The sequence below is a fragment of the Oryctolagus cuniculus genome, chromosome 1 (genome assembly GCF_964237555.1).
Source record: "Oryctolagus cuniculus chromosome 1, mOryCun1.1, whole genome shotgun sequence".
NCBI lineage: Eukaryota > Metazoa > Chordata > Mammalia > Lagomorpha > Leporidae > Oryctolagus > Oryctolagus cuniculus.
The window spans coordinates 213,651,942-213,665,476 of record NC_091432.1 but is presented as its reverse complement, the minus strand read 5'-3'; the positions used below and the strand labels follow the sequence as shown (position 1 = coordinate 213,665,476).

The 13,535-nt window shown below is 44.3% G+C and overlaps 1 protein-coding gene across 14 annotated transcripts in view; it reads right to left on the bottom strand.

Annotated features, from left to right (window-relative positions):
- PALM2AKAP2 (PALM2 and AKAP2 fusion) overlaps positions 1 to 13,535 on the bottom strand; it is a 595,149-nt gene that overhangs the window by 200,496 nt on the left and 381,118 nt on the right. For 7 of the 14 annotated variants that reach the window (XM_051852170.2, XM_051852118.2, XM_051852204.2 and 4 more), the window contains 1 exon segment: positions 10,301 to 10,402. In XM_051852170.2, the coding sequence (XP_051708130.1) occupies positions 10,301 to 10,402 (102 nt within the window). 14 annotated transcript variants of the gene reach the window in all.

Genomic DNA, 13,535 nt, shown 5'->3' with positions numbered 1-13,535 from the left:
AAAGGTGAGGGACAGAGAGAAAGAGAGAGACACATTCTACCTGCTGGTTTATTCCAGAGTTCCTGTAACAGCTTGTTCTGGGTCATGCTGAAGCCAGAAGCCTAGAACTCCATCCAGGTTTCTGATGCTGATGTGGGTGGCAGGGACCCAAGCACTCGGGTCATTATCTGCTGCCTTAGCAGAAAGCTCAGTTGACAGGGGAGGAAACAAGATTTGAATCAGCACTCTGATGTGAGATGCACGCATCTCAAGTGGTGGCTTGACTAATGTGCCATAATACCTGCCCCTGGCTATAGATAGATAGATAGATAGATAGATAGATAGATATAGATAGATAGATTGATTGATTTATTTATTTGAGAGGCAAAGTTGCAGACAGAGAGGGACAGACACACAGAAAGAGGTTTTCCATGCACTGGTTCACTCCCCAAATGGCCACAATGGCTGGAGCTGGGCTGATTCAAAGCTACGAGCCAGGAGTTTCTTCTGGGTCTCCCACATGGGTGCAGGGGTCCAAGCACTTGGGCCATCTTCTGCTGCTTTCCCAGGTCATTAGGAGGGAGCTGGACTGGAAGTGGAGCATCTGGGACTTGAACTGGTGCCGATAAGGGATGCTGGCGCCACAGGCAGAGGCTGACCCTACTACACCACAGCACCAGCTCCGTGGCTTTTATATTTTTAAAGGGTTGAAAAGAGAGTAAGGGGTGGAAGGAAGGAAAAAGGGAGTGAGTTGAGAGGGAAGGAAGATATGAAAGGAAGGGAGGGAGGGAGGGGAGGGAAAGAGGAGAGGAAGGGAAGGCAGAACAGAAGGAAATGGAAAGGAAAGGAAAAAGAAATAATATGCAACAAAGACCATACATTATACATAAAGTGTAAAATGTTTACAGTCTGGTCATTTATAGAAAAAGTACGCCAACCGCTGCAAACCTGGGCTCCATCCTGTCCACAAAAGCCCTTTGTCTGATTCTTGTACACAATACACAGCAAACTCCCTAGCTTGGCATATAGTTCCTTGCAGAAGTTGTCCATAACATTTCTTCTCTGTGTTGTCTCTGAAGTCCCTCCTGTTCTCCATACAAACTTCCCGGGCCCCAGCAAACTTCTCACTATTCCCAGAATTCCACTCAACAGCCTCCCATGCCTGCTTCTCTATGACCTGCCATCCCTCTGCCTAGACTGCCTTTCATCCCTTCTCTGCTGGTAGGCTTCTCGCCTCCTAGGCCTCATCATTGCCTGAGTTCTTACCTCTTTTGAATAGCTACAAATTCCCCCCTGTGTTAGGAAGATGTAGACTCTGCAGCCATATGCTATGTCATCAAAGAATACCAGCCCTACATAAATATCTAAATATGACCTTTCAGGATTCCCTTCTCCAGAAAAATCATTCTTTTGAGTTTTTTAAAAAAATCTATTTTATTTGTTTGAAAGGCAGAGCTGGGGAGGCGGGTACAGAATCTTCCATCTGCTTGTTCACTCCCTGAATGGCTGCAATGGTAGGGTTGGACCAAGCTGAAGCCAGGAGCCTGGAACTCCTTTTGCATTTCCCACATGGGTGACAGGGGCCCAAATAGTTGGGCCATCTTCTGCTGTCCTCCCAGGCACATTAGCAGAGAGCTGGATTGGAAGTGGAGCAGCTGGGACTCGAACGGGTTCATGTGGGACACAGCATTGCAGACTATTGCCTAACCTGCTGTACCACAATATCAGCCCCTCTTTTCCATTTCTACACATTCAAATATGACGCATCATCAACAACAAGGTCAAGTACCCCTCTTCCACAAACTTTTTTTCATCCTCTCATCTCTAAGTCACCCCTCTCTTCTTCAGATTCTCCAAATATTTTTCTAGGCTTTTCTGAGGACATTGAACAATTTTCACTCAGTAGCATAATTATTTGTAGGAATGTTTCATCCACTTGATAGGTTTTTGTATCCTTGAGTTCTAGTTTCCTGCCCTACATATTTCTACTATGGTTCTCCTTTCCTGCTTGCATCTACCTTAGAGACTTTGGCATTGATGGTACCTGACACATTGACCTGTGAAACAAACATGACTCACTAGAGAGTCTCATCTGGTTATATTAATTAGTCGCAAATATTTTGCATAATATAGCATCAGTGAAAATGTCCACATGGTGATTCATGTTTGAACTGGTTTTTAAAAATATTGTTCTATTTGCTTGTATATTAAGACACAATTCGCTCATGGTTAATCCTTAACTGATAAGATTATGAAGCAAAACCCAATGCCTGATCTTCATCATACTCATTTTCAAAATTTCACTTGTTCAATGGAAAAATCTTGAGCTTCCTCAAATGACACCAAAGGGAGGCCAACCAGTATAAAGACCATGAGCTCATACACAATGACTCTGATATCAAAAGAATCATCTGTTATTTTTTGACTTTCCACAAAATGTACCATCAGAGAAATGAATAGGCATTGAAAATTCTGCATAGACTCCAAAAGCCTGCTCTTGAACTGCTTCAGTTATATTAAAAGTTACAGTTTTGGGTTAAAAATATTATAGTCTATTACTATTAACACACTCATGGGACCTATTTATGAATAAATTCATTAAATAATGATTATCATGATTATTATTATTATTATTGTCAGTTTGTAGGTATAATACCTAATTATCCCCCTAAACATCCAGTAATATGTGAACAAATGCAATCAATACAGAATATGGAACAAAATATTCTATTTTCATCTGCATATGTGCTAGGAAACAGACTATGAATATGGAAATGTGTGGACATGGCCCTCTCCCTCCACCCTCCCATGAGATGCTGCCATGGGTTAGTTCAATTATGTCTTCTCTGTTGTCCTAACCCCCAATCTCGTTTTGTCTTTTCCTGTTCCTAGTATCAGAGACAGGACAGAAAGAAGAAAATGATGATAAGTTCTTTGTAAGAAAAGCTAAGTACAGTCACATAATAGAGAGATGAGGGAGGACTTTAGTGGGCGGGAGGGTAAATGTTGTTTGGATATGGACAGAATATGCTATGTTGGTGGATGATATTTTGGAGAACATGATGGCTGGAGGGAAAAAAATGGGATCTGAGAAGAACTGCTGCATGGAGAGAAAAAGTAAGTCACTTTTACTACCCTTCAGAGACAAAAGTAAAGACCAAAATTCATTTTTTATCGTTTTTGGGCCTCCAATTTTAAGCTGACATCTCTCTGGGACTGAACCACATGTGACATGGTTTAATTACAGTTACATATTTACATCTGCATATTATACATGAGTTTTTCAGTGTTTCTAGATTATGAATATTTTAACCCATCTTTATAATAAAATATCATGTATTATGCTATAAAATGCAACATCCACATGTAGTCTTTTCACCAGATAAAACATAAGGTTTCAAGGGAGCCAGTTATAGTAGATTCCTTGAGGGTGTAATCCTCCATCCATTTCTGCATTTGATTGTAGGAAGCATAATTACACAGGTGAACACTTGGAGATACTCTGGATTAACCCAAAGGCAATCTGTAGTCATCATGAACATGTACATGTGTGTACTTGGGCATTCAGAAAATCACAAAGGAGATGCGCATGTTTATATACACGTGCTCTTTATGCATAAGCCTCTATATTTTGCTTCAGTTCTCAGCCAAAAATATCCAAGGCTGTAAGTGAGTTACCTTTAAAAGCCAGCATTTTGTGTTTGATGCACAACACACAATTTTAAAAATTCTTTTGCTTTCTACTTCCGCCATGCAGTTCATACCAAAGGCCAAAGGCCTCTCATCCCTCTAAAAAAAGAAGACCCTCTCACCTGCCCTTGCCTTCTCCCAAGCTCCCCACGCCAGAGGCACACTGCAGTCTGAGTACCCAGGAGGGCAGAAAGGACATGGGCCGGGTGTTCATTTTATGAAAACCAAAAACCAAAACCAGCAAGGAGTGGCTGAGTGAGGAAGCCTTTCCCATGGAGCCCATCTGAAGCCCATCTTCATTCCTGCAGGAGGGGGAAGGAGGAGGCAATTCCATGGGAAGTTCCCTGATAGGCTGCCTAGAGTCTAGAAGCAGGTCTTTATTAAACAATGCATTTATTTATTGATTTCCAAACATAATCGACTGATGACAACAAGATGGGAGTATATAAACTACTTTTATGGCTCATTCAAATAACCCAGTGTGACAGCTGAGTAAAATGTTCATTTTATTCATGGAGAATAAAAATGGACATGGCTAGTTTCTTCAAAGGGACACAAAGAAATGACTGCACTGATCAGATTTGGGGCCTCTGTGTTTGAGCCCCTTCATTCTTGCTCCCCCATAGCTATTCTGTCAGGAAGGGGGGCCTGGAAGAGCAGAGATACTAAAATGGGGGATTGATCATGCCAGCCTCTAGGTTCTAAAGACACCCAGGTGTAGAGGGAAGGCACCTGCTTAGCAACCACAGTGAGGGTTCCCAGGGAGAAGTGCCCTGGCCCAGAGTTCTGTGAGGCCCAGCAGAGAATGCTTCATTTTGGTTCATAAGTACTTCCTGATGCCATACACTCTCTCATTGCTTCTTACCTTCATCTTCAGCAAGAAGGAAGTACTATGAGGGCTGTAAGGAGCCAAAAGAAGAGGGAACAAGAGTATCTGACAGAAGAAAGGTAGGGGGAACAAGAAACACGATTTCATTTTAGAATCAGTCCAAGACCATCCGAAATAAGACGGTATCCCAGCCTGGAGATTTCTGTAATTGTTAAATCCCTCAGCTGGGGCTTCTCACAGTCCACCTCCTTTGACTCGCTGTGATTGCTGTGATTATAGGAGGAGGAACGAGGCTGAGGGTCCACACGTAGTGGAAATGTACCACACGCCCCACTGCCATCAGTCAAGAAAAGGGGAAGGAGAATGGCAGTGGGTCTAACTTCCTCCTCAGCCCACAACATCTCTTTTGCCCACATTTTTTACCATTTATACAATGAAAGGTCTCTAGCATTGATATGTTATGGTGCTATGAACAGCCTGTGTGCCTAATACAACAGGAGAGCAGTAGACAGCTCACGGCTGTCACTCATTCAGGAGCATATTTACCTAAGTCATCCCAGTATAGTGAACACCAGGAACTGGCATGGCAATTTGCCATGAGAAAGACAAGCAATGCACACGTGTGACCTATTGAATGGACATACATGTGTGCTGTCTTATGCCTTTGAGCATATGATTCTACATACATATATTTGTATGTGCATATATAATTCATATCTTCTTTTGACATTGGGAATATAAAACCGGATATTTTCATGTCAACAGCAATGAAAATGAGGCATTTAAGTGCAGATGAACCTCTTATCCCAGAGAGCTATCTCTAATTTCAAAAACTAGTGATCAAAAATTCCTTGCAATCAATCGTTTTCCCAGGATGCCTTTGCATGCCACAGCATGGCAAGGTGACAACAGTTTACAACAATTCATGACGTATGCTAAAAATATTAGAAGAGAGGTATCTTAAGGTTCTCAACACAAAGAAATGATAAACGTTTATGGAGATGTAAATGCTAATACCCTGATTTGATCATCACACATTGTGTATACGCATGGAATTACAACACTGTACCTCAAAACTATGTACAATTAGGTGACAATTTTTAAGTAATCCAAACATTAAATATATAAATGAATGATACATGATCTGTAGAAAAGTAACAGAAGAGGCATGGAAGTGACTCGTCCTCACAGCCCTCTCCTGAAATCCATCCTGCACGCACTGATCTTGGACTTCTGGCCTCCACAATACATTTTCATTGTATTTTTCTGTAAGTCAGCAAGGATGTGATATCAATGGATAACATAGGCAAAAAGTTCTTGTATCTGATTCTACTTCTATCTTTTCGGTCAAGAAAAAGTTTTCAGTCTGAAAAGTGCCTGAAAGAATGCTGCTGGAGAGGACTGAAGCCCTATTCAGATGAGCAGAACAGACCGCGAAGTCATAGAGCACCTGGAATATAAAGGCGCTCAATTGCTTTATCACCCATTTTGTCTCAACAATGCTGGACACAGGAAAGGTGCTGGAAGCAAGCACTTAAAATTCTGGTTTTCAAAAATGAGAAGGAGAAGATTGTAAGCTACACGGGAGGAGCAAGATGGCAAGACATTAACATTCAACGAGCAGGGGCTGGTGTTCTGGTACAGCAGGTTAGACCACCCCCTGCAAAGCTGACATCTCATATTGGAGTGCTACTTTGCTTCTGATCCAGGTGCTTGCTGATGCATCTGAGAAAGAAGGTGCTTGGTCCTCTGCCACCCATGTGAGAGACCTGGATGGAGTTCCTGGTTCTTAGATTCTGCTGGCCCAGCCCTGGCTGTTGTAGCCATTCGGGGAAGAGTGGCTGGAGGTCAATCTCTCCCCCCCCCCCCACCTTTCAAATAAATGCATAAGTAAATCTTTTAAAAAATATTCAAGATCAGAGAGTACCAAGAGCCAGCATTTCATCATGCAAAACTAGACAGATTAATATAAAAAATATAGATGTTTTTGTTCAAGGTTTCTAGAAAGAGTAGGCAAATGCCAGCAACACATTCACACTATGTGTCTGTGCATGCATGCAATGTCTGGCTATCACAAAGCCCCTTACTTCCCTGTGGACAAGACAGAAACATTGCCTTGGGTGACAGAATGACTGTCAGAACTGGTTACTGGTTGCATGATTAAGTGGCAGAGGGGCTGTTTTAGGATAACCGAGGGCCAAGGGACCCCTTGTGGAGTGTCCCCAGTGCTCTGGCTTTGGTTCCAACATGCAGTGCTTTTCATCAGTGAAAGGAGGCAGACTGCTTTTCAGCTGTGAGGTGGTACTAAACTGAGAAGAGTAAGGCTGGGAGTTGCTATAATCATGAGTTATAGAGATCTCAACAATAGAAAGGAGACTTCCCCATCTTCAAAACTCTCAGACCCTTGATTCAAATGACATCTGATGCAGAAACACAACATGCAAACACAAGGATAGAAGAGCTGCTGAGTTTGAAACCAGAGAGAATAGTGCAGCCCTGGACTCAAACCCCATACCATCCACCCCTCCCATCTTCCTATCCCAGTTCTTCAGTGACTGTACCTCCCCCCCACCCCATCATCACCACTCATGGGAGACAGCCTACCAGGAAGAAATTTGTCTTACCTACAAGGGGCAGAAAGGCGCATAGATCATTCTTATTTTTGGCATTTGCAATTAAGAAAGGAAAGTTTCTACGTGTGAGAACGTGTTAAGTTCTACGTGTGAGCAGGTGAAGCAGGATGTGCACAATGGAGGGGAATGGACCGCACATTTCAGCTGGGATGCTGCTCAAGCAACCACTCTACTGAGAAAGGAAATAAGAGTCAGGGCACAGGGAGATGACTTTAAAGCCTTCCTTCAGAGACAAAGTTGAAATGGCATCAGAGTCTTGCAGCATATAGTCTGTGGTGTCATGCTCTGTTACGGAGAGTGATCAGCCTACCCCAGGGTGCCCTGGGCAGTCCTGAGCACAGCACTTCAGAAAGACTGGAGGCAAAGTGGGGAGTGTTCAGAAGAGAGGCCCGTGGATGGCAGGCTGTGTCCCTAAGCAATTTCATTATCTTGGGACCAGCTGATGAAACTAGGGCTGGGAGGGTAGAGGGGATTTATAATGAGGGGCTAGGAAAGTCATTTTCAAGTACTGGAAGAGAAATTAGACTCAGATTTGTTCTAACTCCAAGAGGCATGATAAGGACCAACAAAGGGAAGATGAAGGCAGACAAATGATGGCTCCAACACAGGAAGCACTTCCCAGTAGCCAGAACCAGCTAGAGATGGGATGGGCCACCTGAAGGGAGACTGAGTTCCAACCACGAGGAGTGAGACCACAGTGGAAGGACCATATTGCAGGGCTGCAAGGGCAGGGGTTCAAGGTCTGGATAAGGTATCGGAATAGATGCCTGCTAATTCTGAAAATAATATCGGAATAGATGCCTGTGATTCATCTATACAATATCCTAAACTTCCAAACTCCAACTAGAAGATCTATCATGATTCTCAGTAAGGACAATTATGTAGAAGACTTGTAGTGACAAGTACCACTGGTTGTAGGCTACCCTTGCTCTGTCTGCTTACTGTAAACTATAATTGATAACGAACCTCAACAGCTCATTCCAGAGCATGGACAAGGAGTGAACCACATCCAAGCGACTCCTTCTACAGCACTGCTCCTATGCATTCTCATTGTAGATGCATTTATGCAAATTAGTTTCTAACTAGTAAACAAAAGTACATGCAAGCTTATTTTTTAAAAGCTTCTGATTACCTTATACTTTAAAAATGCATTTGCTATTTGGATCATTATGTTTTTGCAGTAATTTCAAATATGAAGGACGCTAGGTTGGGTAGAATATGTGTTCCTATTTACAGAGCACCATACCACATTGATATTTTACTACTGAACTCTACATTCTTTGACTACTGGCATTGCTAAGTCCTTTTCCAGTTCATAAAATTAGTTCTCATTCACTGTCTGTACTCAATCCATGAGCTGATCCATTAGTTTCACATATGCTGTGTGATGTAGGGACTCCTAGGGAGGAGCTGAGAATCTGTTTGCCTACAACTACTGGGAATTATCAACGCCAGAGTCTCTGACAGCAAGCAGAAAACTGTGAGACTTTTCTACAGTTGTTACCCAGGTTGATCTCAGAGCACTGAAAACAGTCTGCAGTTTAAGTAATTTTGAGTGTGTCCTTTGCTGTGTGACTGAAGGCTATCCAAGGACACCCAGCCCTGGCCGAGGTTTGATTGGATACTACTTGACAGTCCTGCCCATGCTAGAGCTCTGTGAGTTGTAGGTACCAGTAACATGCCAAGGTGTTTACAGAATACCCAGTAGATATTTAGTCAGTATATTCACAACAGCCAATATACAGAATCAACCTAAGCATCCATCAATAGACAAGTGGACAAAGCAAATGTGATATATACACAATGGAATGCTATTCAGCCTTGAAAAAGAAGGAAATCTTGTCATTTACAACAGCATGGAGGATATTATGCTAAGCAAAACAAGCCAGGCACAGAAAGATGAGGATCGCATGATCCCACTTATATGTGGAAGCTAAACAAGGTGAACTCACAGAAGCAGAGAGCAGAATGGTAGTCACTAGGGGCTGGGGTAGGGGACCACTGGAGAAACGCTGGTCAAAGAGTACAAAATTCCATGAGACAGGAGGGTAAGTTCAAGAGATTGTACAATATGGTGACTGTCTTTAATACCAATGCATTGCATACTAAACATTGCTAAGAGATCAGATTCTAAGTGTTCTCACCACAGATAGATGACATGTGAGGGAAGAAATTAAAACACAAAGCCAGCGGGCCTGAGAACCATGTCAATACTTACTTGCCTTTTGTTTTACTCTTGCAGTAAAATAAGGAGGAGCTATTTGCTTCATAAAATATTCAGATTGGCCTACATAAGAGCTTCCCTATGGCTTTAAAGTCCATGTTCGCTTTGTTTTGTAATAGGTGTCACCGTGCGATTTATTTTAAATATAAACTTATGTAGAATATGTAAAGCATAGCCTAGGTCCTCATACTTGAGTTCACCTGCATTGGCAGTAACTGTGCAACTGTTCATTTTTCATTTAACCCTCGCAGTGCACTTCTGCATAGTGCAAATGGGTTGTTGTAGAGTCTTATCATTTAAAACCTTCCAGTTCTGATCTCCGGGGTACATTTGCAATCCACAGAGTGAAACATGGCCTTCTCCATACTCTATACCTACAAATGTCTTCTTTTATAAAATCTACAAATGTGAGAAACATTAGCAAGTTCTCCTTCACCCTCCCCTCAAAATACACCAACATAGTTAAGGAATAACTCCAGAAATGAGATGTCCTGGGAAGATATATTCATACTATTCACAGACAGCTCCATTGCCGCAGGATGCATATGTTTAGAAGATACTTTTGACCCAGTTTCCGTCATAGCGCTTTTGGTCTGTGCAAACCCAATGAGAAAAACAAAAATTCCTGGAGGCAGAGTATAACAATCAGATTGGCTTTGAGAATAAAGACAAATACAAAGACCAGGAACATGGGACAAAGACTCCCCCAGAACTGGAGGCAAAATTTCCTCCCGCTGGGTTCTCAAGTACACGTCAGGGGAATGCACAGGACTTTTCTACACAGTCCCTGTGTGGCCACTGTACATGCTGTGTCTGGGGCTGGGCTGGAGGAGGGGTACCCTACATAAGGATATCAGGGCGCCCCTATCATTAATCAAGCTCAGAGAAATGCAAGCCCCCTTGGATAGTCCTGGCATAAAAACCAAAGGGCTCCCCAGGACTTACCAGCTGCTCTGCTGGTCCCGTCCTGCCCAGGTGACAGTTCTGCTGTTCGTGAAGAGAGGATTGGCAGGTTGGGGAGCTGGGAGGAAATGTAAGTTACTGCATCTGGTAGCAGAGAACAGGGAACACAATTAGGCTCAGTGCTGGAAGGCCCAATGGGTTCTCTGCCGAGACAGCAGCTTGTCTGCCCTACATAATGGACCGCTGCGGCGGCCACTGAACCAGAGGATCAGAATAAACAAAGGCTAGCATTTGCCCAGTGAGTGGTATTTAGCAGAGTAGCTGAGGCAGGACGGATCCCGGCCAGAGAGCTCAAACCCCAGGACTGCTCTGTGTATCAGGGGAGTCATCAGAAAGCTCTAGATTCTCAGAGGTCAATGGGTTCAGGGGGTGGAGGGCAGATGTAAGAGATGGGCTGGTGAGAGGCGTTACCAGCTTGATGGGATTGGTCAGATACAGAACATGGCACCAGAAATGTGTGTTATATAGTACTGAAAATAGACTCGTTTTCTGAATTTATACAGATTTTCATGCCTGATTAATTCAGAAGATCAATCTTATATGTATTAAGACAAAAAAAAAAACTTCAGAATTGATCCCAGGATTTAATATTTCAGCCAGAGAATCTAGAAATTCCAAATCACAACACCCAGTGAGTTCGCCATTGGTTCAACTGCAGGAAATTCTGCTGTGTTTTCCTTGGGCAGACACCTAACAATCTCATTTAGGGAGGTGAGACCTTGGCCAGCCTGAACATGAGCAGGTGTGCAGAAGAAACCACTGGGGTGAGACAAGAAGAATCTGCGCACCCCCTAAGGGAAGTGGGAAAATTAAAGCAGGAAGACTCTAGAAAGCTGGGCTCCATGGGATCCAGTTCCTTCCTTGAGTCTGTGCACCAACCAGCACAAGGCAGGACCAGAGAGAGGGCAGATTGAGGTAAGCCGGTCTCGAAGGGTGAGGACAGACCAGTAACAGCAAATCCATGGGACAAAGCAGCAATCTGGGACAAGAGGGGGAGTACAGGAGAGAAGCAGGGCATATCTGCAGAACTTCCAAGTTCCTCTGCGGATTTCTAGAAATCTGTGGCATCAGATCTCAGTAAAATGTATGTACATTCGTCTGTGATGAAGGCTCCAGCCATCAAGACCCAGGGAGGTCTCACAGACCAGTCACAGGTATGCCTGGTAAATTCGATGGCGCATACAGCTTAGAGTGTATCTAGCTCCAGAAGGTAGCTCCAGATGTGCACGGCTGATGGAGACACCCTTGCCCCAAACTCACTGGCTACAAGTTTGAAGGCTAAAGCTCCTGGAGGGTGGGGGCAGCAGGATCCTGCTGAGATGAGGGAGTGGAGGCAGGCCAGGACATAAGGAGGTAGGCAGGGCTGCCCCTTCCCATGTATCACCAAATATTCAATAAACCCTAAGGTTATGCAGCCAGGAAGTATCTGACACATTAGCACCAGGAATAACAAACAGGGCCTCCGCATCTTCCATGGGAACATTGCTTCCTGTGGCCTCAGTCCATAACCTGGTCTTTCCCTGTTGAAGTCAAGGTGGACCCTCTCTACCATAACAGAAGGTGGGGCGCCAGTCACAGCAGAAGTTGGAGATGACTGCCGCTTAGTTCCAGCACGGCTGAAATATTCACAGCAGCTACGAAGGACACCTGCAGCTAAAGACAGAGGAACCCAACCGATGAAAGGTCCCCTGACAACAGGACTTACAGGCAACTGAAGATGGAGATTTCCCAATCTTTGCTACCAAGGTTTTGATGGGAAGGTGCCAGGCCACCACAGGCTGGCACGGGATGAAAACCCAAGATGAGTATCATATAGCAAGGATCAACGGAGGCCCAGACAGGCTCGCCTTTGCCTGTTTTGGCCAGGGGATTTCATGCCAGCTCCACAGTGAGTAAAGAATAGAGTTTTTACTAGATACAGGCTATATGCAATTTGTAGTTACACAGGACCCTGTGCCAGTCTAAGGTGATGAAAACAACTCTCCCAACTCATGGGGGCTCTACTGTAGAACAAGAGTATGATGGCAGAGGGTCATCAGAATGTACACAGTCAGGAAATTCTAGTCCAGACCGGCTGCCCTTGCTCCTATTGTCAGTACTACCACACAGTTCAAACCCAGTGGTGACCCGGCAGTGCAGCACAGCTATTCCCGCTGAGACGACGCATAGGGAGACGTGCATAGAGCACCTGAGGAGGGGCCATGGCACACACACACACATACACACACACACACACACACACCAGCAGCCATTTCTTTGGTATTTCCTAAGTTAAGGAGGTGTTTGTTCATTAACTGCAGCATCTGCACAGTTAACAGAATCCAAAGACCTAGATTCTAGAATTCATATGTCTCAGCAACTGAAGGTTTTTCTTAAGGCATCGTTATTCTATAATAAGCTTTTGTTAGTTCTTAGCAACAACAGTTGGGGATTCTGAAAGGTCTTGGCAGCTCCCAGCCTTGGAAATAGAAGAATGAGGAAAGCAAGAGAGAGATCCTTAATCCTAACCCTAACCCCAATCAACCCTTAACCCCAACCCTAACCCAAAGTCCCTTCACTGGCACATGCTTCAGATTACACTCCCAGACCACAGTGTGGCCCAGCATCAAGCGCATTCTTGAACCACACTTCCTTACTGGTCGCAGTGGCGTTGACAGAGAGGTCACCCAGGTTTAGCTGTGACCACGGATGGCAAGAATCACAATCCAGGATGACAGGTGATACCATGGAATCTCTTCCTTGGGATCCCCAAGACTTTTTGTTTTTAAAGATTTATTTATTTATTTGAGAGGCAGAGTTACAGACAGGCAGAGGGAGAGAGAGAGAGAGAGGTCTTCCATCCACTGGTTCACTCCCCAATTACCACAATGGCTGGGGCTGGGCCGATCCAAAGCCAGGAGTCAGGAACTTCTTCTGGGTCTCCCATGTGGGTACAGGGGCTCCACTGCTTTCCCAGGCACAATAGCAGGGAGCTGGTTCAGAAGAGGAGCAGCCAGGACACAAACTGGTGCTCATATGGGATGCCAGCACCACTGGTGGAGTCTTAACCCACTATGCCACAGCGCCAGTCCCCAATCCCCAAGACTTTTACAACGTCTTAAGCCCAAGCTCACTCTTCCTTGGCAAACAGTGATGGGGGACAGAGTCAAGGGTGACCTCCTCCACTGGCCATCTTCAACCCTGACCAGCATTTGTCCCACATCCGCGATCTGCTTAG